At 38.5% G+C, this 27,430-nt stretch overlaps 1 protein-coding gene across 2 annotated transcripts in view; it reads left to right on the top strand.

Moving 5' to 3' along the window:
• PLCL2 (phospholipase C like 2) overlaps nucleotides 1-27,430 on the top strand; it is a 194,674-nt gene that overhangs the window by 104,530 nt on the left and 62,714 nt on the right. For both annotated transcript variants that reach the window (XM_077991414.1, XM_015132240.3), the window contains exons 2-3: nucleotides 8,928-11,414; nucleotides 13,961-14,164. In XM_077991414.1, coding sequence (XP_077847540.1) covers nucleotides 8,928-11,414; nucleotides 13,961-14,164 — 2,691 coding nt within the window. The remainder of the gene's footprint in view (nucleotides 1-8,927; nucleotides 11,415-13,960; nucleotides 14,165-27,430) is intronic.

The raw sequence follows: 27,430 nt of genomic DNA, 5'->3' as shown, positions 1-27,430 counted from the left end.
AAACATAGGTGTGTGGGTATTTCTTCAATGTACTGATTTCCTTTCTTTTGGATATATACACAGCAGAGGGATTACTGGATTATATGGTAGTTTTATTTTTAGCTTTTTTGAGAAACCTTCATACTGTTTTCCATAATGGCTGTACTAATTTGCATTTCCACTAACAGTATACCTTTCTTCACGTCTATACCAGCTTCTGTTTTTGTTTTTTGTTTTTGTCTTTTTAATAATAGCCATTTTAACTAGGATGCAATGGTATCCTCATTGTGGTTTTGATAAGCATTTCCCTGATGATTAATGGTGCTGAGCATTTTTTCATATACTTGCTGGCCATTTGCATATATTTTTTTGAAAATGTCTATTTAGATAATTTGCCCATTTTTTAATTGCTTTTCTTTGCTGTTGTAATTAATGCTTCATTGGACGAATAGTTTGCACGTATTTTCTCCCATTCTGTAAGCTCTCTCTTTTCACTCTGTTCATTGTTTCTTTTGCTGTTTTTACAAATGTAATCCCATTTACTTATTTTTGTTTTTGTGACTTGTGCTTTTGAAATCTTATGATAAAAAAAAAATCTTGCCCAGATGAATGTCTTGAAGTATGAATTGTTTCCCCAGTGTTTTCTTCTAGTAGTTTCATAGTTTCAGGTCTTACATTTAAGTCTTCAATCCATTTTGGTTTGATTTTTGTATATGGTGAGAGATAGGGAACTAGTTTTATTCTTTGCATATGGATATCTGGTTTTCCCAGCACTTTTTATCGAAGAGACTGTCCTTTCCTTAATGTATGTTATTGGTGCCTTTATTGAAAATGAGTTGGCTGTAAATACATTGATTTATTTCTGGGTTCTCTATTCTGTTCCATTGGTCTATGTGTCTGTTTTGATGTCAGTACTGTGCTGTTTTGGTTACTATAGCTTTGTAGTATATTTTGAAGTCAGGTAGTGTGATGATGCCTCCAGCTTTGTTCTTTTTGCTTAGTATTGCTTTGGCTATTTGGGGTCTTTTGGGGTTCCATATGAATTTTAGGAATTTTTTTTTACTTCTGTGCAGAATGTCATTGATAAGAATTACATTAAATCTGTAGATCATTTTGGGTAGTATGGACATCTTAACAATATTAATTCTTCTAATGCATGAACACAGGATGGCTTTCCATTGTTTTGGTGTATCTTTTTCAGTTTCATTAGTGCTCTATCATTTTCATTGTGGACATATTTCACTTCTTTGGTTACATTTATTCCTAGTTATTTTTATAGCTATCATAAATATGATTGCTTTCTTGATTTCTTGATTTCACTGTTGGCATGTAGTAATGATACTAATTTTGATTTCACTGTTGACATATAGTAATGATACTAATTAGTAATGATAGTAATTTTGTATCTTGCAACTTTACTGAATTTGTTTATCAGTTCTAAGAGTTTGTTGATGGGATCTTTAGACTTTTTAAAATATGAGATCATGTCATATACAAACAAGGACAGTTTGACTTATTTCCTTCCAATTCGGATTCCCTTTCTCTCTTTCTGTTGCCTAATTACTCTGGCTAGGACTACAAATACTATGTTGAATAAAAGTGGTAAAAAAAATGGACATCCTTGTCTTATTCCAGATCTTAGAGGAAAGACTTTCAATTTTTCTCCATCATCTGAACTAGAATTCTTATTGATGTTTTTCTATATGTGACTTTCTTTTTTCTTTGGCTGCCTCAAAGCTTTTCTCTTTAATTGGTTTTCAGCAGTGTAACTGTGATATATCCAGGTGTGTGTGTGTGTGTGTGTGTGTGTGTGTGTGTGTGTTTGATCCTGCTTGAGCTTCTTACTCTTGAGCTGCTTAATTTGGAAAATTCTAGGACATTATCTCTTCATATATTTTGTTGCCCTATTTTTCCTTTTTTTCCTACAGGGACTTTTTTTCCACATATGTTTGACAGCAGCTCTTAGATGCTCTGGTTTTTTTTTTTTAAATATGTATATATTCTTTTGTTTCCTTGTATTTTCATTTGGATAATTTCTATTGACCTATCTGCAAGTTTACAGATTCTTTTCTTGACTGTATTTAGTCTGCTTATTACCCTATCAAGGAATTCATCATCTCTGATGTGGGGTTTTTTAAAACCGTATTTCCTTTGGACCATATTTTGTAATTCCCATCTTTCTGTGGAAATATAACCATCTGATCATGCACATTGTCCACTTTTTCCACTAGATCTTTTAACATATTTCATAGTTGTTCTAATCTTCCCATTTAATAGTTTCAGCATCTTCTGAGTCACTTCTACAGTCTGGCTCTATTGATTGCTTTATCTCTTGACAATGTTTTTTGTTTTTGTTTTTGTTTCATTTTGTTTCTCTTTTTACTTTTTTGGTATGACCTGCAATTTTTATTGGATACGATAATCATGGTTAAGAGAGACTGAAGTAAATAATGTGCTCAGAAATGGGCATGTCTCTTCTTCCAGGTCATTAGTGTAGGGAAGATTGAGTCAGTAATTGAACCAGGTTTGGGATTTGTGTTGCCATTGTTGCCTTCATTGTACCACTGCCTTCAAATTTCTCCACTGGTGGGTGGGTCACTGTCACCTTGTGTTTAGTGTGTTAAGGAGGCAGGTAGTGTACTAGAGGGTTTACTCAGAGTTCCTGCTCTGCCCTCAGCTTTCAACTGTGAATGCCTGTGTCAGAAAGGGATCTCTTCCCATGTTCTTGTCCCTCCTATAATGGTAGACTGCTTGCATTTTGGTACTAGGCTTCTGGGGGGGTCAGGGAGAATTTTTGGTCCTGCTGGTCCAGTTTCAGTCTTAGGCAGCCCTGTGCACCTGAGCCTCAGAATTGGGCCTTCTCACCTGTCCTAACCTGCCCTGCCCCCTGTGGAAGCCAAACTCTGCCTGTATCTGTTTTGAATTGGGGCAGGTGATAGTTTTCTGCCACTCTCCTGGTCATAGCAGAGCTGTGCTTTTGTTGGTGCAGGCTCCTGATTACAAGAGGTTCTGCTACCCTCTGGGGCAATGGATCTTTGTCTGGTTCCAGAAGTGGATGGATTCTGCTTCTACCCTTTTCCCAGTGTTCCTGCTCAACCCCTAGTTTTTCTCAGGTTTACCCATGGAGAAGATTTACAAATGAGTGCACTCTTCCTGTGTCTGGCACTCCCAGTTACCCTAGATGGATATACTAGGCCACACTTGGCTTTTAGGAATTCCTTAAAATTTTATCTGAGTTCCTCTTACCTGCCTCCATGGTGGCCACATCTTCTTCCCATGCTCCACCAAACCCAAAACAGTTTCTTGTGTCCTGTTTCTCCTTGGAGGGGCGTGTCACTCATTGAATTCAGTTCCCTTGGTTCCTGTGTGACCGTGGCTCTCTGGTAGATATAAGAACAGTTATGATTTTATAGATTATTGGGCTTTTTCTTGTTAGGGTAGAAATGATACTCTGTTTTGGCTTTCTGTATTGTAAACCACCATCTGAACCTTCCTTGCCCCCGCTTCATGACTTTTTAAGTCACCCATAGGCTCTTAAGCCATTAGCAGATCTGAGCCCTCATAGACTCTGCCAAACTGGGGCAGGGGTGAGCTTTTGGAAAACAGAATACAGTAGAGGACATGACAGAAGAGGAGGGCCCACGGAGGAGAGGCATCCACAGGCCAAGGAGTTTCTGTTACTTGAAATAAAGGGCCCTTCCACGTGAGCAAGAAGCAGCATTTAACTGTACCTAGCTTTCCTTTATGTTATTTTATTCTTTTCAATTCATTTTATTTTATAAAATGACCTTCAGAGTGACTGTCTTGCTCCAAATTCCCCCTTTTCTTATTTTTTCTCATCTTGGAGAGCACATCAAAGTTTTAAAGATGTGTGAAAAACCTTGCAAGATAACCCTTATGTGCCTGGCATGACTTATTCTTTCAATTCAGAGTTATTGTTATTGAGCTGAAGAAAGGTCAGGCCTTGCTGTGCTCGTTTAATGGACCTCAAGTTCTTTCTTGGGGATTTTTGTTTTGTTTTGTATTGTTTTGTAAAAGAGAAATTTTTTTAACCCCCAGTTTCTCAACCATCTAATTCTGGATCCCCCTTGATAAACATGAAGATCCCCTACCTTTCTTTAATGTTACTTATATTTCAAATTAAATAACTTGATTCAAGCAAACCAGAGAGATAAACGGCCGCTTTGTTTTCATACTACACCCTCTCCCCATTCTAAGCCACCCTGTGCTCACACCCCAGCCCCACACCAGAATGACTGCTTAGATTTGGTCACTGTTTGGCCAGGGTATTGAATCTGGATATTAAAACATCATTTGCTCATGATTTTTTTGAGGAATAATCAAACAGAAAATGGGAACAGATGAGTCTTGAAAGACAGGAGTCTTTCAAGTGGAAGTCTTTCAGGTCTTTCAAATGGAATAGGAAACGAGGTAATTTTCTTCCAGCAGGGCATTAACTATCTGTGTGCCCTTAGACAAGACTGCAACTCCACAACTGGGTTTCTCGTTCCTCTTCTCCAGAGCAAGCTAAATCAATTGAATCAGTGCCAGACACTTTGTTGCCAGCAGAAGAAATGAGGTTCACCTATTCCTTATCCCATTTCAGGATGAGAATTTGTGAAATTACCCATGCCCATTTATGAAATTGCCACTACTTAAGTATCCCAGATGGTAATTTTAGTGGCCTCCTATTTTTAGTGACAACCTTCTGTTAAATAAAGTAGGCAGTTATGTTAGAAAGGTGTATGTTTTTCCATAGGACTCAATATGGCTATTTGTATTGTTAATGCTAAGTATGAGTTCTATAAACATTTTTATTTTCCCTGAATTTGCTGTGGTGCAGAATGTTTCCCTAGCCTCTTCCTAGTTCATTGCTTTACCTAAAATCATTCCTGGTATGAAATTGTTATTCTGTAAATAAGTGTTGGCTAATGTGCAAATGAACCTTTGTTTCTTTCTAGTTCTAAATTTTATGATTGTCAACAAATGCAAAATTTCAGGGTTGATATGGAGGTAGGTTCTTTGGAAGCAGTTTTCTTCCAGTCCGGACATTTTTTGTGTATTCTTTCTCTTGAGGTTACTAAGTGCTAATAGAGTAGGAGAATTGCACCAAGTTTCCAACTTTTGTTGTGTTCATCATTCAGAAGCTTTGGGTGATGAGTGCTCCTTCACAATATAACAGCCAACTCTGAGAAATCATTTATACTATTTTTAAAAAGTATTTTGAGGCACAACTGTCTCAGCAGTAACCTGCATTTTTTCCTCTGGTTTTAGATGGTTAATGCATGTGAGTATTATGTATTTAATGTTCTTCCAGTTAGAAAGCTATATGTATAGCACATGTAGTTTGAATAATTTCCATTATTTAGTTTAAACTAACTTGCATTACAAGGCAGCATAGACAGTAGATCCCAGCTCTCTGCTTCTGACCAGCTACTCAGCTTATGCAAGTATTTGATCACTGCCAGGCTGAACAATGAAAACCAAGTTGAAATGAGTAAAAGTGGGATAAGGATTCTAGGAATTAGGCAATTTGGGGCTCAATCTCCTGCCATCGAACTCCAGTTCTCCGTACCTCCCACACAAGTGCTTCTGTCCTCCCCTTCCTGTTCTCCTGGCTGTGTAAGACCAGTTCGCCAGCTTCTCCTGTAGTCACATCCACTTGTTGCTCCCAGCCAGAGATTCTGGTCCACCCATTGATGAGTGCAAGCTCACATCTGTTTCTCTTCCTTTTTGGCCTCTAAACAAGCATACTCCTCTGTCGGTGTTTTCTGATCACTTTATCTGCTAGTGAGGAAGGAGAAACAGATTCAGGCCTTAGTGTGCTATGGAGAGGACAGACGGTTCTAGGCGACAGCAGATGGAGGGAGAGAAAGAGACGGGAAGTCTCTGCTAAGGGGTGTCCTTGATGTCATTATATCTGCCCGTGCTTGGGTGGTCACCATGTTCATGTGTCTGCAATTGATGACCAGAAGTCTCCATTCAAAGCCTGGGCTGCTTTGTGAAAAGCATGGCGATGTTTTTAAAGCCACGGTATGGTGTTTAAGCTTAAACATATACCAAACATATTTATGGTATGCACCCATACATGGGTATGTGAGTATGTGTGTATGTTATTAACTTACTTTCCTATTAGGCCTTTTCCGTCTTAATAAAAAAGAAACCTATTTATCTGAAATATATCATTTATAACAAATTAGAAAGTGTAACCAAATATTAATCAGCCTATAAAAATGAAAGAATAAAAGATTACAATGTTGAGAAATTACTATATATTTCTTAATGGCTCAGTGGATAAATACCTCCATATATTTTTGTAATTGTTCTACTAATGTCGTCTTTGAGACACAATATATAAAGATTATAAAATTACCTTACTGAGTCAGTATATTGCCTTTATCAAAGGTAAATGTGCCTTTTAAAAACTAAAGACATCAGTTGGGCGCAGTGGCTCATGCCTGTAATCCCAGCACTTTGGGAGGCCAAGGCATGTGGATCACAAGGTCATGAGATCAAGACCATCTGGCTAACATGGTGAAACCCTGTCTCTACTAAAAAAAAAAAAAAAAAAACTAAAGACGTCATTCTGAAAAATAGAAAATTTATACATTTGTTTCATGTCCTTATGCATGGCTGATTACAAAACTAATTTCATGCTAACTCACTCGAACTGATATAGTACAATCTATGCTTTAGGATTTGGAATGGCTGTAATATAATGTATCTTACAGATACAATTACCACAGTTTTTATGTATTTTGCACTTTATTGTTCTGAGGATATAGTTGTAAAGAAATATTCTACCTTGTGGCTTTTATGTTTTGTCTTGGCACTCAGATCACAAAAGCTTCTATGGTTCATTTTGAAACTTTGAGGAAAATGATACCCATATGATTTAAAGTTTAAGTTTAATTACCTTCTGCAAATTGCTTTTGGAAGTATAGGTAGTTAGAAAGTAAAAGTGGTTTTAAATTTCAGAGATAGAGTATAGCATAATAGCTTTTTAAAATATAGAGATTTTCTATCCAGAGCAGGAAAATTAGAATTGCCTTTGGATAATATTTAACAATGTTCTTTTCTTTGTCATGAAATTGATATAATTCCAACTCACATCCCTATTTCTTATTTATGAATACAATGAATACTGAAAATTTGTCATAGATTTTATGCACATACTGAAAGGCAGTATCATCTTTTGGGTTTAAAATTGTGAAAGATCTTTTGAGGTAATTTGAGCATTTTTTTTTCAAATAGTAAAGATCTCTATACAAGGAAGGACTTAAATACACACACAGATGTGGATGTCAGCCCCTTAAGATGAGAACATGTTACCTTAAGCAGGAAAGTTGAACAGTGCCTTATTGGTGATGCTAACTTCTTTAGAAATAAGTGCTGCCTGAAGTTTTAAACTTAGTCCTTTTAATAATCTGTTAATATTAAAATACAAGGTGACACTGTTCTAAGCATTGGTGTATAGTAATAGGTTTTAATAAATCCAACTCTATGATTTTAGAAGCTCCAACAACTATAATCTAGCCCTTCATCTCAGACTTACATGTCTATCTGATGTATATTGATGACTGATCTAGTATGAGACTTTGGAGAGAGGAATTTCTGCTGGAATTCCCATTTAACAGATACTTAATTAGTTGGTACTTAGCTGTTTCTTATCATTTGGTACAAATAGTTTCCAGAAATAGTCTAGACATCTTAGCCCAAGTAGTCAGTAAATGGTTTTTAAACTTTAGTGTACATCCCCCATCACATGGAATGCTACCTTGAATGTAAATTCCTGGGCACCAGCCCCAGGGAGCTGGTTCCATGGGCCTAGGAATCTGCATTGTAACCAGGGGTAACCCAGATGATTCTGAGACGGGTGGTCTGGTGACAAGCCTTTGAGAAGCATTGGTGTAGGCGGTGTACATAGAAACAGGGCCTGTTTCATGGTATATGACCTGTACAGTTGCACAGGTTTCACACTGACTCAGAAGAGCCCTGGGCTTCACTTAGCTCTTCTGTCACCTTGAAATTCTTAATAATTTTTAATCAAGGAATCCTGCCTTTTCACTTTCCTCTGGGCTCTGAAAATTGTTTCTTTCTTTCTATTTTTTGAGACAGAATCTTGTACTGATGTCCAGATTGGAGTGCTGTGGCAAGATCATAGCTCATTGCAGCCTCAATCTCCTGGGCTCAAGCAATCTTCCCATCTCAGTCCCCTGAATAGCTAGGACTACAGGCACGAGCCACCATATCTGGCTAATTAATTTTTTTTTTTTTTTTGAGATGGATTCTCACTCTGTTGCCCAGGCTAGAGTGCAGCGACACAATCTCGGCTCACTGCAACGTTTACCTCCCGGATTCCAGCGATTCTCCTGCCTCAGCCTCCTGAGTAGGTGGGATTACAGGCACCCACCACCATGCCTGACTAATTTTTGTATTTTTAGTAGAGACAGGGATTCACCATGTTGGCCAGGCTGGTCTCAAACTCCTGACCTCAGGTGATCTGCCCGCCTCGGTCTCCCAGAGTGCTGGGATTACAGGCATGAGCCACTACGCCCCACCAACATTTTTTTTTTTCGTAGAGATGGGATCTCACTGTGTTACCCAGGTTGGTCTCAAACTCCTTGCCTCAAGCAATCCTCCTGCCTTAGCCTCCCAAAGTGCTGAGTTTATAGGTGTGAACCTCTGTGCCTGGCCTGAAATTGTTCTTCTTGATAAATATGAATTGCAATTATCCAATAATGATTTCATACCTGTTGGTATTAGGTTGTCAACTCCAAGGCCAATTCTGAGCTTTGGAGATGAATGAGTGTCATTCATCACAGGACCTAGAATAGGAAATCTTAATAGTATGATTTGTTTTCAAGGAAATTAAATTTCTATTCATAATCTTGAACATGGAAACCTATATTTATGTTATTCTAATATGCTGTCTTTTTTTCTCTCAGGATGGTACAAAACAGAAGAGGGAACGGAAAAAGACAGTCTCATTCAGCAGCATGCCAACAGAGAAGAAGATCAGCAGTGCGAGTGATTGTATTAATTCAATGGTTGAGGGTTCAGAACTCAAAAAGGTTCGCTCCAACTCTAGAATTTATCATAGGTACTTTTTACTGGATGCCGACATGCAGAGCCTAAGGTGGGAGCCATCTAAGAAGGATTCTGAGAAAGCCAAGATTGACATTAAATCCATCAAGGAAGTGAGAACAGGAAAAAACACAGACATATTCCGCAGCAATGGCATTTCTGACCAGATATCTGAAGATTGTGCATTTTCTGTCATATATGGAGAGAATTATGAGTCACTGGATTTGGTTGCCAACTCTGCAGATGTTGCAAACATCTGGGTTACAGGACTGCGGTACCTAATTTCTTATGGAAAACATACACTTGATATGTTAGAAAGTAGCCAAGATAACATGAGGACTTCTTGGGTTTCACAAATGTTTAGTGAAATTGATGTAGATAACCTTGGACATATAACTCTGTGTAATGCTGTGCAATGTATCAGAAACCTCAATCCCGGTTTAAAAACAAGCAAAATTGAGCTTAAGTTCAAAGAATTGCATAAATCAAAGGACAAAGCTGGTACCGAGGTCACAAAGGAAGAATTTATTGAGGTTTTTCATGAGCTTTGTACTAGACCTGAAATTTATTTCCTTTTAGTTCAGTTTTCAAGCAATAAAGAATTCCTTGATATCAAGGACCTTATGATGTTTCTTGAGGCAGAACAGGGTGTGGCACATATAAATGAGGAAATAAGCCTTGAAATTATTCACAAATATGAGCCATCCAAAGAGGGTCAGGAAAAGGGCTGGCTGTCCATAGATGGGTTCACTAATTACCTTATGTCACCTGACTGTTATATATTTGATCCAGAACATAAGAAGGTCTGTCAGGATATGAAGCAACCTCTGTCTCATTACTTTATAAATTCATCTCATAATACGTACTTAATAGAGGATCAGTTCCGAGGTCCCTCCGACATCACAGGATATATTCGAGCTCTTAAAATGGGTTGCCGGAGTGTTGAATTAGATGTATGGGATGGGCCAGACAATGAACCTGTGATTTACACAGGCCACACCATGACCTCTCAGATAGTTTTCCGCAGTGTCATCGATATTATTAACAAGTATGCATTCTTTGCTTCAGAGTATCCTCTTATCTTGTGTTTAGAAAACCACTGTTCCATTAAACAACAGAAGGTAATGGTTCAGCACATGAAGAAACTTTTAGGAGACAAGCTCTATACAACATCACCCAATGTTGAGGAATCTTATCTACCATCCCCAGATGTCCTGAAAGGGAAAATACTAATTAAAGCAAAGAAGCTGTCCTCAAATTGCTCTGGGGTAGAAGGAGATGTTACTGATGAAGATGAAGGAGCGGAAATGTCTCAGAGGATGGGAAAAGAAAACGTGGAGCAACCCAACAATGTGCCTGTGAAGCGATTTCAGCTTTGTAAAGAACTATCTGAACTGGTCAGCATCTGCAAATCAGTTCAGTTCAAAGAATTTCAGGTGTCATTTCAGGTTCAGAAGTATTGGGAAGTCTGTTCGTTTAATGAAGTGCTTGCCAGCAAGTATGCCAATGAAAATCCAGGGGACTTTGTAAATTACAACAAGCGTTTTCTTGCTAGGGTTTTTCCCAGTCCAATGAGAATTGACTCCAGTAACATGAACCCTCAAGATTTTTGGAAATGTGGTTGCCAAATTGTAGCCATGAACTTTCAGACACCAGGACTGATGATGGACCTGAATATTGGCTGGTTTAGGCAGAACGGAAACTGTGGCTATGTCCTCCGGCCAGCCATCATGAGAGAGGAGGTCTCCTTCTTCAGTGCCAATACAAAAGACTCTGTCCCAGGGGTCTCACCTCAACTTCTTCACATTAAAATCATCAGTGGGCAGAACTTTCCCAAGCCCAAAGGATCAGGTGCCAAAGGTGACGTGGTGGATCCTTATGTCTATGTTGAAATCCATGGAATCCCTGCTGATTGTGCAGAACAAAGGACAAAAACAGTGCACCAGAATGGAGACGCTCCTATTTTTGATGAAAGCTTTGAATTTCAAATCAACCTGCCAGAATTGGCCATGGTGCGCTTTGTAGTGCTGGATGATGACTACATCGGGGATGAATTCATCGGCCAGTATACAATTCCCTTTGAATGTTTACAGACGGGCTACCGCCATGTCCCCCTGCAGTCCTTAACTGGAGAGGTCCTTGCACATGCTTCCTTATTTGTCCACGTGGCTATTACTAACCGAAGAGGAGGAGGGAAGCCTCATAAAAGGGGCCTTTCTGTGAGAAAAGGGAAGAAATCCAGGGAATATGCATCTTTGAGAACACTGTGGATTAAAACTGTGGATGAGGTATTCAAGAATGCCCAGCCCCCTATACGGGATGCCACAGATCTGAGAGAAAACATGCAGGTGCGTGCTTGTGTTTAATTATTTACTCAATGGTTTTCCTACTTAGTACATCTCCATAGTTTATAAATATATTGTTTTTTTTAATAATAGTATATTTATGTAGTTTTTAAATTCCAATTAGTTATTAGAATGTTTACCACTAGTCTCTTTTTTATCATTTAAATTCCTAAGTGTACAATTGGTGTTGAAAATATTGATTACATATTAGGATAAGTGAGTCTCGTTGCTGTGTTACACACCTTTGTCCCAGTCTCCATTAATGACTGCTGAAAAGTTCCTCTTTTTTTCTAATAGTATACATAGGAATCTCTGGGATTTCTGAATATTCCTTACCTGGAACACAAATTGATGATCTATCAAAATAAAAAGGATATAAGTCAAAGTAAAATGGATGTGATCCAGTCCTTTCTTATGAAGCTGTAATGCTGAGGAGATGGGAAGCCTTTAAATGAACTGTAAATCTATGTGTATGCAAAGTGAGCCTCCTCTTGATTTGAGAGGATAGCTAATTCTGTGAGTAAAAGAGGTGCCTGTATTTATTAGAAGTTTAAGATAGTAATTACCTCTGAAATATATAATGGCTAAAAGCAATCAGTTAGGAATTACATTTTTAATTAAGGATCGCCCACACATCTAGCCATACACTAGGACCCCTGAGTGACACAGAGCTAGACAGCAAGGACCTGCCTCATGGAGACAGCAGCCCTGACCTGTCATAGTGTGTGAGAAGTGGTGTGTGTGTGATAAGTGCTCCATGTCTGTTTATTTTGTATTTCAAAAAATTATATTTTAAAATGACCAATGAGAATGATGCCAACAAATAAAATCTGACTGAGAAAATTCAACATATTTTCCCTATCTACTAATTCTGTGTATACTTCATGAATAAAAAGACCTTCCCACAATAAGGAAATTTGTTTCTTTTCTCTTAAAGTAAAAGCATAACAGACATATGAAGGGCTTTTCCCTGTTTCTGAGGGTGAAGGTGGTTTGGTAAACCCTCAGCTCTGAGCAAGTGCATTGTCCACTGCCCAGTGGCTGCTGGGGTGTGTGTGACACAGAATTCCTTTGAGGATTTGTCAGAGCTCAAGCATTGTCTTTTCCAAAGCCTCGTCTGCACTGAACCTGACAAAGCAGTCGGTAGTGATACTGAATGAGCAGCTGCCATGCACAAGCAGTCTAGGCCATGAAGATGCAGTGGTGAACAAACAGATTGACTGCCTGCCGTCAAGGGGCTTGCATGCTAGTTGGGGGCAGGCAGTGGGAAGGGGAAACAGACAGGAGGCAGGCAGATAAACAAATAGAACAACTGCAGATATGAGTAAGTGGTGTGATAAGAGTGACTGGGGAACCGCACTTTAAATATCACAGTCATGATTGATTTCTGTAACTGAATATATCAATGTGATTTGAGCCAATGATATATAGTTTGATGTCCATATTTAAAGCAATATTAATAAAAATGAAATGTTTAAATTTAAAACTAAAGTGTTGTTCATTCCCAAGAACCTGGGTTATTTGAGAGCAGAAGGCACAGGCCTGCAGGGCCTAGATCTACCCCCTCTGCCCACATGCCCAGCCCAGACCAGGACCCAAGTGTGCCTGAAATAGCCCACCTGACTCTTATTATGATTATAATTGGCCTGTTATTACTCATGGTGACTCAAAGCCTGGGCCTTAACATCAACAGCCTTCAGCTAAAATCTTGACTCCTTCACTTACTAGCTGTGTGACCCTAGACAAACAGAGAAGGATTATAGCCAAGGCTCAGTCTTCTCATCCATAACATGGCTTGCTGTGTGGATTAAATGGAAGTAATGTGTAATAAGTATGCCTAGTATGGCTTAGCACTTGATAAGTGTTCAAAGAAGGCCAGCTCATGGCATTTTACAGTGTTGAAGGTTTTTCTTTCGTGGATATTTAAATGGCATACCTCTGGTGATTAGAAAAAAGAGAGAGGCATTGAGATCAGCCGTGACTCTAATAGGGGAAGGTCACAGGTAACCAAGGTCCCTGCTGGGCAGACTCACCAGAGAACAGTAGCATCCTCAAAGGTTCTTTAGATTTTGAGCCAGCAGGCATAAATAGATGAGAGATTCAGGTTTCCACCTTGCAAATATTTCTTTCCCTTTTGTATGGCTGGTATATTTGATACTTATTTTAAACCAGATTGGATTTTTCCCCCCTAAATCTTTACCCTCTTTGAATGCAGAAGCCGTTCTCTCTGTTTGCTCGTAGTTGCTTATCCGCATCAGCACTACTATGAACTTTGGGCTGAAAAGAGGCCTTGCCCTTCGGAAGAATTTGACTTATTTGCATTTTCAGTACTTTTGATAAATTGGTGTTACGAATGCCCATAATAGCATTTACTTTGGATAGTAGCCATTTTTCCCAGGATAAAATAATCATTAGCCAATTCTGTTATAACACTGCTAATAACTGTTGTACCAGGTGGTTCAAACGTAAACAGGTATATCAAATATAATATCCATGAGAAATTGAAACCCCCAGTTAATTACAAATGCTTCTTTCTTTCCATTTAACAGAATGCGGTGGTGTCATTCAAGGAGCTGTGTGGTCTGTCCTCTGTGGCCAATCTCATGCAGTGCATGTTGGCGGTGTCCCCCCGCTTTCTGGGGCCTGATAACACACCCCTAGTGGTCCTGAATCTCAGCGAGCAGTACCCCACAATGGAGCTGCAGGGAATTGTGCCAGAGGTTCTGAAGAAGATCGTAACAACTTATGACATGGTGAGTTGTCCTTTGTCTTTTTACATAGCCTGGGTGAGAGAGATGTCCTAAGACAACACATCAGACATACTTTGGAGCTTTTGCTGAAGTGCACTTTCCTATTTCATGCTTCATTCACCTATGCTGGAGAAATAATTCCCCTGACCTTGCTGTATTTGAAAGAGATTAGCGTGTTGTTGTTTTCAAAAGCAGAATTCGGAGACACCTCAGTTGGATTAAACATTAGTTAGCTTCTCAACTATATCTGAATTGATTTTTAAAGGATGCACTATTTTCCACACAGATGTAGGAAAGAGTTTTTAAAAATCTTCTCCTGCAGCCAGTCATTAATTTATTTGTTTTCATTTTATTTTCATTTTTTCAACTGGTAAAGGCAAGCAATTTAACCTAAAAATGTAATGCCATGAGGGGCAGGTGCCTGTATCACATGACTCTGCACCAGGCAGTGGTTTCCCTTCTTACGGCAGCTGCTCTGTGACACCTGTACTTGTAATCAGCTTAACACTAATAGGGTATCCTCAGGATACCTAGAATATTACATTTTTGTACTTAAGATTTACCTTGAATTTTCTTAATCACATCCTGCTCTTATTGTAATTTTTTATTTACCGTAACTCTAAGAGAGATTTTAGTGGGTGAAGGACACCCATTTAAAGTGTATGATGTAGTTGAAGCTGTCAGTGACTCTTCAACCTATCAGGGTTAAGGGTGGTGTTGGACACTCCCCTCCCAGATGGGCCAGGCTGTCTTCCAGTACTGTTTAGAGTGCCTGGGGGTTAGTACCTCATCTGCTACCGCCTCCACTCCAAAAGCACAAGCTAAGATCACTAAGGTTTCTTCTGATGTAGCTTGCCGTGCTCAAGGACAAAACAGGATCAGCATCATAAACCTAAACAGAAATATTTTTGACTGTTTTATAAGTTGTCTGAAAGCTGTAATTTAGAGGGATTTATGCAATTCAAGGGAAAGAAAAAAGACGTTAGGCCAGCACTTCTCAAATTGTGACTACTTCATAGGTTTCTTAGGATGTTAGTAAATATCACATACAGGAAGGGTTTCATAGGATATTAGTAAATATCACATGGGGGGAAAATAATTTTTTATTATTTTCCTTGATTAAATAATTTTGGGAAATACTAGTTTGAACAAAAGTAATCAGTTTCCAGTTTCACAAATTGACTTGACCATTGGAATTCTACTTCTAAAAACAAAGGTTCTGAAGAATGTATTTTGGAAAATGCTTCTGTAGTCTTTGGTTGAATAAGTCTAGAAGTACAAGTCAGAAGAATGCAATGTTTTAAACAGCTTATGAGTTTATTACCTTTAAAAAAGTGATATTTGCACATTTCATAGATTCCTATGAAGTAGTCACACATTGTAGTGGGGGCTGTTTCCTTCCTAGCGTTCATGGTAACCTTAAGAGACACCAGGAACTGAATACTGGACACTGCAAGCAAATTACATAGAGTGGCACCTTCCTGCAGAGAGGAGGGAGGCCAGGTCAGGTGTCTGATTATGCTCGGGTGCTGAGTGCCACTGTGCTAAGTGCCAAAGGGGGCCACAAAGACTCATACGAACAGCCCCATCCTCGGGGAGCCATCGAGTCCACCAGGAGAGAAAGCAAGGCCGGGGACCAGCATCAACACAGCAAGCTTATGCTGAGATTCCTTTGGTGGGGAAATGGAAAAAGGGGTAAAAATGGAAAAGTTTGAAGAACTTTTACATGCTGTGACCCAGACTGCCTAGATAGTTCTTGACTTCTTAAGTTTTATGAGACACAGCCAAAAAAAGTAACCAATATTTATAGACGTTTTTTAAGCATAAGCCACTAATAAAAGCACAGACCTGTTTCATTGACCAAAATCTAATATGATTTACCCCCTAAGACATTTCTTTGGTTTCTGTGATAGTCATACAGTGACGTTTCTTCGTGGCAAGCTTTTTAACAGGGACTTCCTGAGAGTAGGGTGGTAGTTCCCCGTGTAGGTGATAACAGCATAACAGGGCAGGCCAAGTTCAGGGGCTGATTTCTGCTCCATCAGGAGTGTGATCATAGCTGGATTCTCATGGTCTGTGTTAAAAATCCTTATGGCCACCAGCAACCTTTACGGCACTCACAGCAATATTCAGCTCAGGAATGGCTCATTGCTCCTTGGTTCCCTGCTCCTTCCTCTTGGAATGGTAGTTGCTAGCACTGAATATGTAACTCTTATCTGAATCTAACTGTATCATTATATTGTTTTAGAATTGACAAGACAGAATATGCTAGCTTGCTTAAAATTTTTAAATTATAAAATTACTCTTTTATAATGTATAATTAAAATAGCTGTGCAGCCTTATACTGCCTTATTTATCGATATGTTCTGTTAATTCCATCTGACAAAATAAGCTGATAAAATTTAAAATTAAATTCAAATTATAGCTGCCGCAATATTATAACTCTTGTGATATTTTACAGTTCTTTTAGTGACTTAATGGTTTCTTTCCTTGTGACAATTTATTAAAGCTAGCCAGAATAGATTAAATATTGATGGGAAATGTACTAAAGGTCTCGGACAGCCCGTAACTCTAAATATAGCTCTTTATTTTTGTAATGTTATGTTGAGCTTGACCCAAAATTAACCTTAGAAATAAGATCTTATTTCATTCTGTTGACTTCCCATGTATAATGTGTGGAGGCGAATGAGAAGTAAAGGCAAGTTGAGAAACTCCTCCAGAACTCCTGTGTTGTGGCCAGTCTACATGCCTAAAGTGTGTCTTCCTGTGAGGACAGTGCCATGGTACCTCCTGAAATGTACGGATGTGTATTTATGCTATCAAGATTGTGATTACTTTTCAATTTCTAGACTCTATTAATAAAATAGTATTTCAGAAGTGTGCCAGTTTCTTTGTGAAAACGGAGAATGCAGATCATTGTCCTAATGGCTCCCGTGATTACCACCAACAAACAGGCCTTGAACACTGCTGGAATTGTGCTTTTACAGGACTTGTGGTGCTCTTGTGGCTCCCGTGGTGGGGTGAGCCTGGGACTTACCTCAAGAAGGCAGGTATCAGAGCCATTCAGGAGTGGAGAAGAGGAGACGTTCACACACATCCTTAGACTAGGCAGATTAAGGTAGTTTTAGTAGGAACAGGACTGGGATGGAAAGTGGGAATGATCCTGTTAGCAGTGCTGGAGTCAGAGACATGAGTGTGGGATAGAAGACACCTGCTGAACTTGTGCCTGGAGGCCTGGGGCACACAGATGACCTTTCTTCCTCCCAGTGGTGAGCAAGGGCCCTAGGGTCCTCTTCCGCTAGAACCTAGAGCAAGAAAACTGCACGTAGCAACCCTAGGTAGGGAAATTGTAGCAGGGCTGGAAGGGGGCCTCATGCAAATGGAGGCTTACTGGGCCTTTAAATGAGGCATCTTTGTCCACTTAAGCTCAGTGTCCTTAAGTACTTCATCCTATGATTTAGGGACTCAACTTTTGAGGGCTCGTCTTCCTCTGGTCAACTTGTTCTCTCTGCCTCTCTTAATGGAAGTGACCCTTGAGTCCCTTTTTTCATACCTATCTACTTTTTTTCAACAGATGGGGGCTGGGCTCCATTATTAAGGCATGTGGTTGGGCTTTTGCCCACAACTCCATATTTATTGCGTTGAACAGTATATTTTATTATATCATACATCATGACCATAAAGTCAGAGGGTCGAACTTTTGTACCAAATGATTGATTTGCTTTAAAGATGTCATGTTTGGTTGTTTTGAAGTGGCATATAATAGAAATTTAATTGGTTTATTTCAATAAAACAGATACAGAATAAGTTACTGCATTTTTGGTGATGAATTCAACGCCCATTTATAAGCTCTTACCATGTGTACTGCTCACTCATCAACAAGTATTTATTGAGTGCCTACTGTGTACCAGTGACTATTCTAGGCAACATGAGGTAATATAAAGATGAAAAAGACTTTTTTTTTCCCTTCAGGAGCTTATAATTTAGTTGAAGAGATGCTACAGTATGTTTATAGATAATGGTAAGATGATAGACAATAGATAGTAAATAGATATTTTAAAATATATAAATGAATTATTTGAATCTTCAAAGGAGAAAATGGTTAGTTTCAGGTTCAGGGATTAGGAAGATTTCAGTGAAACATTGGCCTTGAACTAGACCTGTAAGAATGAGTTGGAATTCAACTGGTAAAGAGGAGGCTATTGCAAGATGAGTTCACAGGGTGAAACATGCTCATAGGTGAAATATGCTCAAGCACATATTCTGGGAAATCCAGGTTTGCACTGTAACAAATAGTAGATTTTTGAGCAAAGGACTATGCTCAGAATTAGGTATTATGGAATTTGGGAGACTTGGAGTGAAACAGAACTCAGAGACCACCTGTTGAGCACCTTTATTTTGCACATGAGAAAATTGAAACCCTGTAGCACATCAAATTAACGACAGAACTGGAGTTGGTACCCAAGTGGTATCTCTGTCCAATTTTTTCTGCAATCCAGATCAGAAAAATTAACTGTGTAGAATGTGCAGATGAATGATCAATACAGCAATAAAGCCCAAGTAACTTTAATAATAATAATCTGCAGTTATTCATGTGGGACTCTTGAAGTTACAGGCACCTTATTTTTTGTTCTTGTGGCTGATAAATGTAGAAAATTCTTCATTTTGCATTACTTAACATATATTAAAAGGCAGATTTAATACACTTAAAGAAAACCGTAATCAATAGATCAAATTCCACTCAAAGAAATTTGATCATAAATGTCTGAACACATTGTTTATAATTTCAGAAAACAAAAATGTAAATATTTTACTTAAAATATCTATAAATGAACTTGAATGCACCCACTATTGACAATCAAGATCAAGATTGAGCTTGTTCACTCATGTAATTAGGGGCTGGCAAGAGAAAATAAGGAATATGTAACCTGAGTTTAAGAGAGTCCAGTGACTATCTGGATACTCTTCATAGAACACAGTGTTCTTAAGAATGGATCTGCACTGGCATTTCAGTGCATCTCCCCTCCCCCATCAATATTTGTGATTTAATTCATAATCTTTAAAACTGAAGTGACTTTTACTATCCTTTTAATGTTGAGAGTGATAATTCCATTCTCTGCCTATCTTTATTAGATGCACGTTTACCAACTGTTGTAAACTTGAATTTTTAAAATTGTTACGAGATCTGTACTAACCTATAGAGATCAAGGAGTCAACATTCTTCCTCTATAGAGAGAAAACATTGAAAATTTAAATATTTTGTGATGTATTACATAAAAAGAAAGTTATTTTCTAAAGTTTTTTGTTAATTTTGCTGCAGTTTTTCTGTCATGGACTATGCTTTAGTCATTGTAATTAAATTGAAGTCGTAGAGAGGAAAAAGGAGAGAAGAGGAAAAAAATAAAGAAAATGAAGCCCACCTCTGTCTTACAGGCAGTACGGTGGTTCTTATACGCAGCAAATGGGCAGCCTCCACCTGTTCAGAGATTATACATGAATTCATTCTCGTCATTGTAGTTCCATTCTCTGTACTTTCCATTTGAAATTAATTTTTTTCAGTCTTTTTTTTGCAACTTCACAAAAGTCTTGATTTTAATTCCCTTGATTTAATTAAGAAAGCATCCTCTGAGGAGTCCATTTACCCAGTAGAGAATAGTATTTTTTAAAGGGCGGAACAAGATGCTTTGTCTGGGAGGATATTATTTGCTCTCTGTGAGTGTTTGTATATAAGTTGCTGAGTAGTCTCTTCTAACACATGACTTTAAATATTTCTTAAATAAAACAAGGTTCTTTAAATAAAATATGTGAAATGAAGATTTTTTTTTCCTTACACAGAAATGTTGGCAGTTGACATGCAGCATCATGAACATTCTGTGTTAAGTTGTTGGTATGGTTTCATATACTTTTTCTTGTTACTTCTTTATTCAGTGAAGAGATAAATCACACTTCATAATTAATGGAGTATGCTGGTTTGGACCAAGCCAGAGATGATCTGTAATAAGGTTACTATTGATCCCCATCTCCTTTGTGGCTTCTTTTATCACTCTCCTGCCTCAGAACTTGACATTAAAACCTTTTAATTAGAGGTGTCAACTTTACCAACTTTTATAACTGTAGAAAAAAGACCAGATGGAATATTGTGCTTCAGGATAAGAATAAGCTAAAAACGAATGAAAGAAGGAAGGGGGGCGGTGGGAGATTTGGGAAAGGTAGATGCATCCTACAGACTGATGATTTGAAACCCAAAGGCTATTGTTTAATTTGATGACTGGAGAGGTTCAGCCAATATTTCCAAAATCAGTTTCTCTGAAATCATCAAAACCATTGACGAGCCATTTTGTAATGGTTCAAGTTATCAAGCCAATGGAAGTGAAAATAAATGTTTAAAAGATACAGTGTGCTGGTAGCATCACATATATCATCAGATGAGAAGTACCAGGCCACCACGGAGTAATCAGAAGCTGGAAGATTGGGAAACCTTTGGGAGATTGTATGTAAGTAGTGCTAATTGTAAGATTTTCCTTCCAATCCAGTTTTCTAGCTTAACATGTCTCCGCAGAAAACACAGAGGAACACATATTTTAAAGTATTTTTACACACACACACACACACACACGCACACACCAGATACTAAGCAAGGAACAGGTGAGGAAAGAGTAGCACTTTAGGGGATGACAGTTCCCTTCAAAAAGACTTCATCACATAGCATCACAGAGCAGCTTTTATCAATTAAGTTTGATATCCAGCTCTAAATTCTCTGGGAGGATGACTTAAATAGAGTTCAACATGTTGTCAGATGGTATCCTCAGACAAGAAATGATAAATGGTATTAAGCAAGCCACTATGTCATCTGACATACTAACAGTCTGATTTAAAATTGCCAAGTAAGCTGGGAAACAAGAGCTGGGGTGCCATCCAGCCCTATTGGTAAATGAGAAATGGGACCCTGCTGTTAGCATCACTTCAGTTCCTGGATAGATTTCATTTGAGCCAGCGCCACCTGGAGAACTGTTAGGGGACAGTGGTTTAGGGCCATGTATTTGATAGGGTCTCCATGGTTTTACTTTTCTGTTTGGAGCATTTTTATTGCTTTTTAAAGGGGCAGAGACAGATTGCTTATTTTTCAAACACTTTATTTCCCCGAATCTGGTAGAAAATATGAATATATCTGAAACCCAAAGCTCAAGAAAAGTTAGAGAACTTCTTTCTAAATCTATGCATTATGGAAAAGAATACTACTACATTTTTTATAAAACTAAGATGTTCAAAGTACTGTAGCCTTTTTTCTTCCTATGCAAAAGTAGAGGAGTTACTTCCTATGTTCCCATCAAATTCTACATTGAATATTGGATTTTACTCCTATATAATTTCTTCAAGGCTTATTTTTTGATACTTTTTTCTTCTTTGATAGTTTCTCTGTGTTTCTGCAGTGACTGAAGGTGCCTCCTAAGTTCTTTGCTAAGTTCTTCTCTCTGTCAAGGACCCTTACAGGAAATTTTTAAAAAACAGAAAGAAAAGGATTTTATACATCTTTAAAATTCTGTTGGTGCTCTGGAGATAATATACACATTTTCTTTTGGTCAACTGGCAGTTTCCAAAGCTGTGAGGAAGTACTTAGCTTCTTTACCCCCATTTATTCAGTAAACTTTTTGTCTTTACTAGACTTTGAATAAATAAACTTTAATTGAGTGGAGGAGGCCGTGCTGGCTGACTTTCCATTTCTGTGGCCCTAATTCTAGTTGAGCCTTTCATCACCTTAGGCTATGCGGCAGAGTTTGAGTTCAAACTTCATGCTCAGTCCAGGTGAAAAAGAAAATGTAACTGTCTTACCTCTCTTATGAGGGAGGTAGATGTCCCTGGATTTTAATTCTGTTGGTAAACTTCATCTATTGCATTCATTACATTATTCATTTTGGACTGTAAATGCTCAGCTCTTTAGGTAAAATACTCAGTCTCTCTTTCCCCCTCTTCCTTCACAAAGTGGCCACTAGTTGCCTGGAGAGGGTGTGGTTGCAAAGCCTTCTTTTTGTGTTCTTGGCAAAGAATGTCTAAACATCTAAAGCCACCATCCTCTCCTCCACTTTCTGTTCGCCTTGAGATGGGTACATAGTGCAGGGATTTCCCAGCTCCAACATGAGTCACTCAATACTGCAAGAGGTGGGCTTCCAGCTCCTTTCCTCCTGCCTCAGAGCTGCAGTTCCCTTGGCTCAGCCTTTGTAGTTGGAAGGAAGTCTCCTCTACCTTAGGGGATAACACTCTGTCATCTACAGGTTGTTTCTCCATGATATGGTTTGACTGTGTCCCCAACCAAATCTCAACTTGAATTGTATCTCCCAGAATTCCCACGTGTCGTGGGAGGTAGTTGAATCATGGGGCCAGTCTTTCCTGTGCTATTCTTGTGATAGCGGATAAGTTTCACGAGATCTGATGGGTTTATCAGGGATTTCCACTTTGCTTCTTTCTTATTCTCTCTTGCCACCACCATGTAAGAAATGCCTTTCATGCTCTGCCATGATTGCGACACCTCCCCTGCCATATGGAACTGTAGGTCAAATTAATCCCCCTTTTCTTCCGAGTCTCGTATATGTCTTTATCAGCAGTGTGAAAACAAACTAATACACTCAGTATGTCAAAATAATTTAGAAAATAGTTTCCCCTTGATAAATCCTGATTTTCAAGTCTATCATTTTGGTGAGAACCCAAGCAAAAATCTAATTTGACCTTTAAAACTGAGAAATGTCTCTGTGTTCATAAGATAGTTGCTCTTCATCCGAGCTCTGAAACTCGTCCTTTGAATAGGTGGAAAGCCCCAGGGAAAACATGATTCATAAACTATGGCAGCATCTGTGAAAAGAAATAACTTATTGACACTGTCCCCATCACACTTCCGAGACTGCTGAAGCCACCCAGCCTGCAGCCTTTCCCTCTCTGCTGCCGTTCATCCTCTGGTTTGCCTTAAAGACATTCTTCCTAAAATATCACCCAGAGAAGGGCCTGGGTATTTCTGAGAGAGTCCAAGAGGTAGAGTTAGAAGTATGATGTGACAACTTGAAGAACTAAGCCAGGTAGAAGGATTATATTATGGTCATCAAGAACAATGGAGCCAAATTGCTCTGTTACCTTGACTATTTGTGTTAGGTGAACAACATGTTTTCTTAGAGCATCCTGGAAAAGTGGCATCTGTTTGGTGTGTTGAGATTGATGAAGAATTTGAGTTTAGCCTAATAATTGCCAAGAGAGAAAAAAAGGAGGGTGGAGTGTGAGAGGAATAATTTTAAGAATATACACCTCATGCCCGTTTTCTTCTAGCAATTGAATCTTTCCAGCGTCCAGATTTTTTATTTACTGTTGAAACATGCGTCAAACACTACTGGCAATAGTATAAAACCTTTTTAAAAAAACGTTTTTATAGCATCTAGAATCTGTGCGATATCTTAAATTGTGTAATTATTTTTGTAGTATTCACAGAATAGTATTGTCTCTACATTCAGTTTTGTGGATTATGATTGTCCTCTTTGTGGAAATTCAAACAGAAAAGCAATGATCAAAGAAACAAAGAACTTAATTGGCTTTCCATGTGTGGTAATTTGTATGTCTTTATGCAGTTTGTGAGTTCCAAATCTTTTCAGATTGACGAAAATGAAGACTAGCTGACCTAAAACATGTGACTCACAGCTCATTAATGCATTCAGCCTGCTTCTCCCTTTGAGTTGGGAGCCTCCTGCTCCCTATTACTTGGGACCCAGAGGAGAGCCATGTTGCTCCTTGATCCTTCACCCTGTTCTGTGGGCACAGAGGTAGCTGTGCCAGCTTGTGCTGGCTGCTTTGAAAGAAAAACAGATGTGTTCATCTTCATCAATATAAGTTACAGAGACTAGTGATAGAAACCTGGGGAGCTTCCTGAGTGTGGGCTCCGTTTGAAACCCCAAGCAGTCCCTGAGCCACACCCTATTGGAGGGCATAGGACACACACCTTTACTGTTGAATTTAATTAGTTGTCCTAATGGTGGCAACTTCTGACCAGGTAGGATGATGTGAAAACTGTCGTGGTTCTTCATTGCACCTGAGAATGAAGGTGGAACATATTCAGGGTAGAGTTTAGAAAGTGTGTAAGTTGCAGTGATAATATAATTTTATTGTTTAGAATCTTGATGTTCTTGATACCATTCCTTGGCTCTATAAATGCAAGATCCATTCATCAGGGATTTACTCAATCTGTTGCCACCCATTCTTACGTAGTTGAGAGAGGTATATGCTTTTTTATTTAGAAATTTGTCAGGGTCACATGTCCAGTGGAGTTGAGTTGGGAAGATTGAAGTTATATCAGAGACTTACATCAAATTGTTAGTGATGAGACATGGGTTTGTTTGTAAGTGCCATGATGAGCTGCTCTGTATTTGTGGACATGAGCTTTTGGAATGTGCAATTACATTTTATAAGAAAACTCTCTAAAAATGGAATTATTTAGATGGAATATACTTTATAAAATGAAGCTATTGAAATAACCAGTTTATATGAGAAATCAGGTATTTCAGAATTGTTTTGTAAATGTGATTGTTGACAACTACTTGGGCCACCTTCTGGCAGTAAGGTATGCTAATTTCTGACCCTTTTTCCTGTCTAAGGTGTTTCCTCACAACCTTTTGAATAATGAGGTAGTGATTTTTCTCCACAGCTGATATTTCTATAAATAACATTTGACACTTCATAAGCTTTGAAGCTCATATTTTGTTGTTATGTTACATTTGACCTCATGTTCATAGGAGATACAATTCAGCATTGCCTCTCATTTTCACATGAGTGGGAAGACTTACCATCGCCCTCACCAAACCTCTCAGAGCAGCACACTTGTCTGGAGGGTGGGTCCCTCCTGCGCAGTAACTGCTCTGTCAGTGGGGACTATGGGAACTGTCACTTGTTAGTTTATTTAACAGCTCCTATTTTTCATTGTCTTCACTTCTGTTCCACCAGATTGCTGTGAAATAATTAATGCCACTCACCCCACCAAAATAACCACTTTTAATACCAGTAAGCTGATTTTACTACCAGACGAATTTATCAGGAACAAAAATAGCATTTAATAATGTTTTTAAGCCTTTTCTAACTTAATTAGGGCATTTAAAATTCTGAGCCATAAGAAAATTACTCTCACACAGTGGGTGGACAATATGATGTGCTCAGAGTTAAGTTTAACTCTACAAGTTTAATTACCAATTAGCTTAAAACTAACATGTTAAGTAGTTAAAAACATTTGTGTCCCTACCACATCAGTATTAGTCAGAGCTTTAGGGCTAAATGTTAGGGATTTTTATATGGAGATTTTATATGAGATTATTCACCTACCTACAGAAGTATTTAATTCAGATATTTTCTTTGAAATCAATGTTGATCATTCTAGTTTTCTTTGTAATTATATTCTGACACTGGAGAGACATCAGATGGAACCATACCATCATTTATGTACTTCTGTGGCATGAAATAACGTTAGCTTTTAACTCACTTATCTGGGACAGATTACTCATGCTGTAATCCCAACACTTTGGGAGGCCGAGGCAGACTTAATCCAGGAGTTTGAGACCAGCCTGGCCAACATGGTGAAACTCCATCTCTACTAAAATTACACAAATTAGCCAGGCATGATGGTGCATGCCTGTAATCCCAGCTACTCAGACGGCTGAGGTGGGAGGATTGCTTAAACCCAGGAGACAGAGGTTGCAGTGAGCTGAGATCATACCACTACACTCCAGCCTGGGTGACAGACTGAGACCCTGTCTCAATAAATAAATAAATAAATCGATAATTTATCTTGTATTAGAAAAACCAAAATAAATCTTTGTAAATAGAAACAGCTATTTCATTATTTAGCTAAATATAACTGGGATGGTATGAATTTTAAGCTGTTTTCCTAAAACTAAGCCCTGTCTTTATTGTTAAATGTTAGAATTCTCCATAGCCAAAATTTTTTGGCCAAATATATCATGATATATGTTTATTCTTTTAAAATACCAGCTACACTTGATTTTTCATGTTCTTTCCTAAAAAGTGCATGTAGCATATCAAACTATATTATCTCAAGTACTTTTAGTCCAGTTTTACCAAGTGATGCATCATGTAACATTTTAGAGCAGGAGCTGGGAAACACCTGTTTTTGTGTAGTCTGAAAGCTGAGAATGTTTTTTACATTTTTAATTGATTGGAAAAATAAAAAATAATATCTTGTGATATGAAAGTCATATGAACTTCAAATTTTGCTCTCCATAAATGAAGTGTTTTTGGAGCTCAACCACCTCCATTAAATACTGTCGATGACTGCCTTCTCGCTACAGTGGCAGAGTTGAGTAGAGTAGTTGCGACAGAAACTAAGCCTAAGCCTAGCAGCCTACAGTGTTTACTGTCTGGCTCTATACAGAAGAAATTTACCAACACTTCCAAAAGTGGATTGGGTAAAAGTCCTTAGGGTATTTTGATACAGTGATTTTCAGAGTCACCTTTGCCAACCTAAATTATGACTTTCTCTTTCTTTCTTTTTTCTTTTTCTTTTTCCCTTCTTTCTTTCCTTTCTTCCTTCCTTTCCTTTAAAATGTACTCACTGCATTTTGAATTTTGATCCATAAGAATGGGATTCGAATTGTTAACCTGGTAGGAAGGAGGAGACTGTTATCATTACCTGAGCACTCCTCTGCTGGAAAAAGCAATGAGCCCGAATGTGGTCCTACTAATTGTTACGGTCAGAAACCTGAAGAAACAAGAGGTGGAAACTAAAAGAGGAAAAAGCCAGTGGAAATTAATGTTTGCTCTGATTTTTATAGTGCCTGTGAGGCAAGCATGCTATGTCAGTGGGAAGTGGTGACAATCCACCTGGGCTGTGTGCTACAACTCAATAACATTTGTAACTAATTTAACCTCACACATATTTAGTGTGTATGTATAACCATGGTTGTGCTGCTTGGTAATGAGGCATTAAAAATGAGCCAGTCCAAGAATTGAGTTTAAATAGTACCCTTCTCTCAGCGAAATCAAGCATTTCTTGCTGAGGGGCTGAAGGACTGGGTGGAGAGAAGGGAATTGGGTAGAGTTAGTGAGCAGTTCTGCATTGTCTCTGAAAACCTCTCGTTTCCTCTCACCCTTTCCTAAGGCAAGGAGGAGGACTTTCTCTCAAACTGTAAAACCCAGGCTGTGCTAACCACACTCAATTTAAAGGAAGGGATTATAAAAGTGCTGGAGGTGGAGACTAATCCCATGAAACCCTCTCCCACCTGAGGAATGGGA

Source organism: Macaca mulatta, chromosome 2, assembly GCF_049350105.2.
Source record: "Macaca mulatta isolate MMU2019108-1 chromosome 2, T2T-MMU8v2.0, whole genome shotgun sequence".
NCBI classification, from domain to species: domain Eukaryota; kingdom Metazoa; phylum Chordata; class Mammalia; order Primates; family Cercopithecidae; genus Macaca; species Macaca mulatta.
Note: the sequence above shows the minus strand (reverse complement) of the source record. Positions and strands in the feature narration are given on the sequence as shown.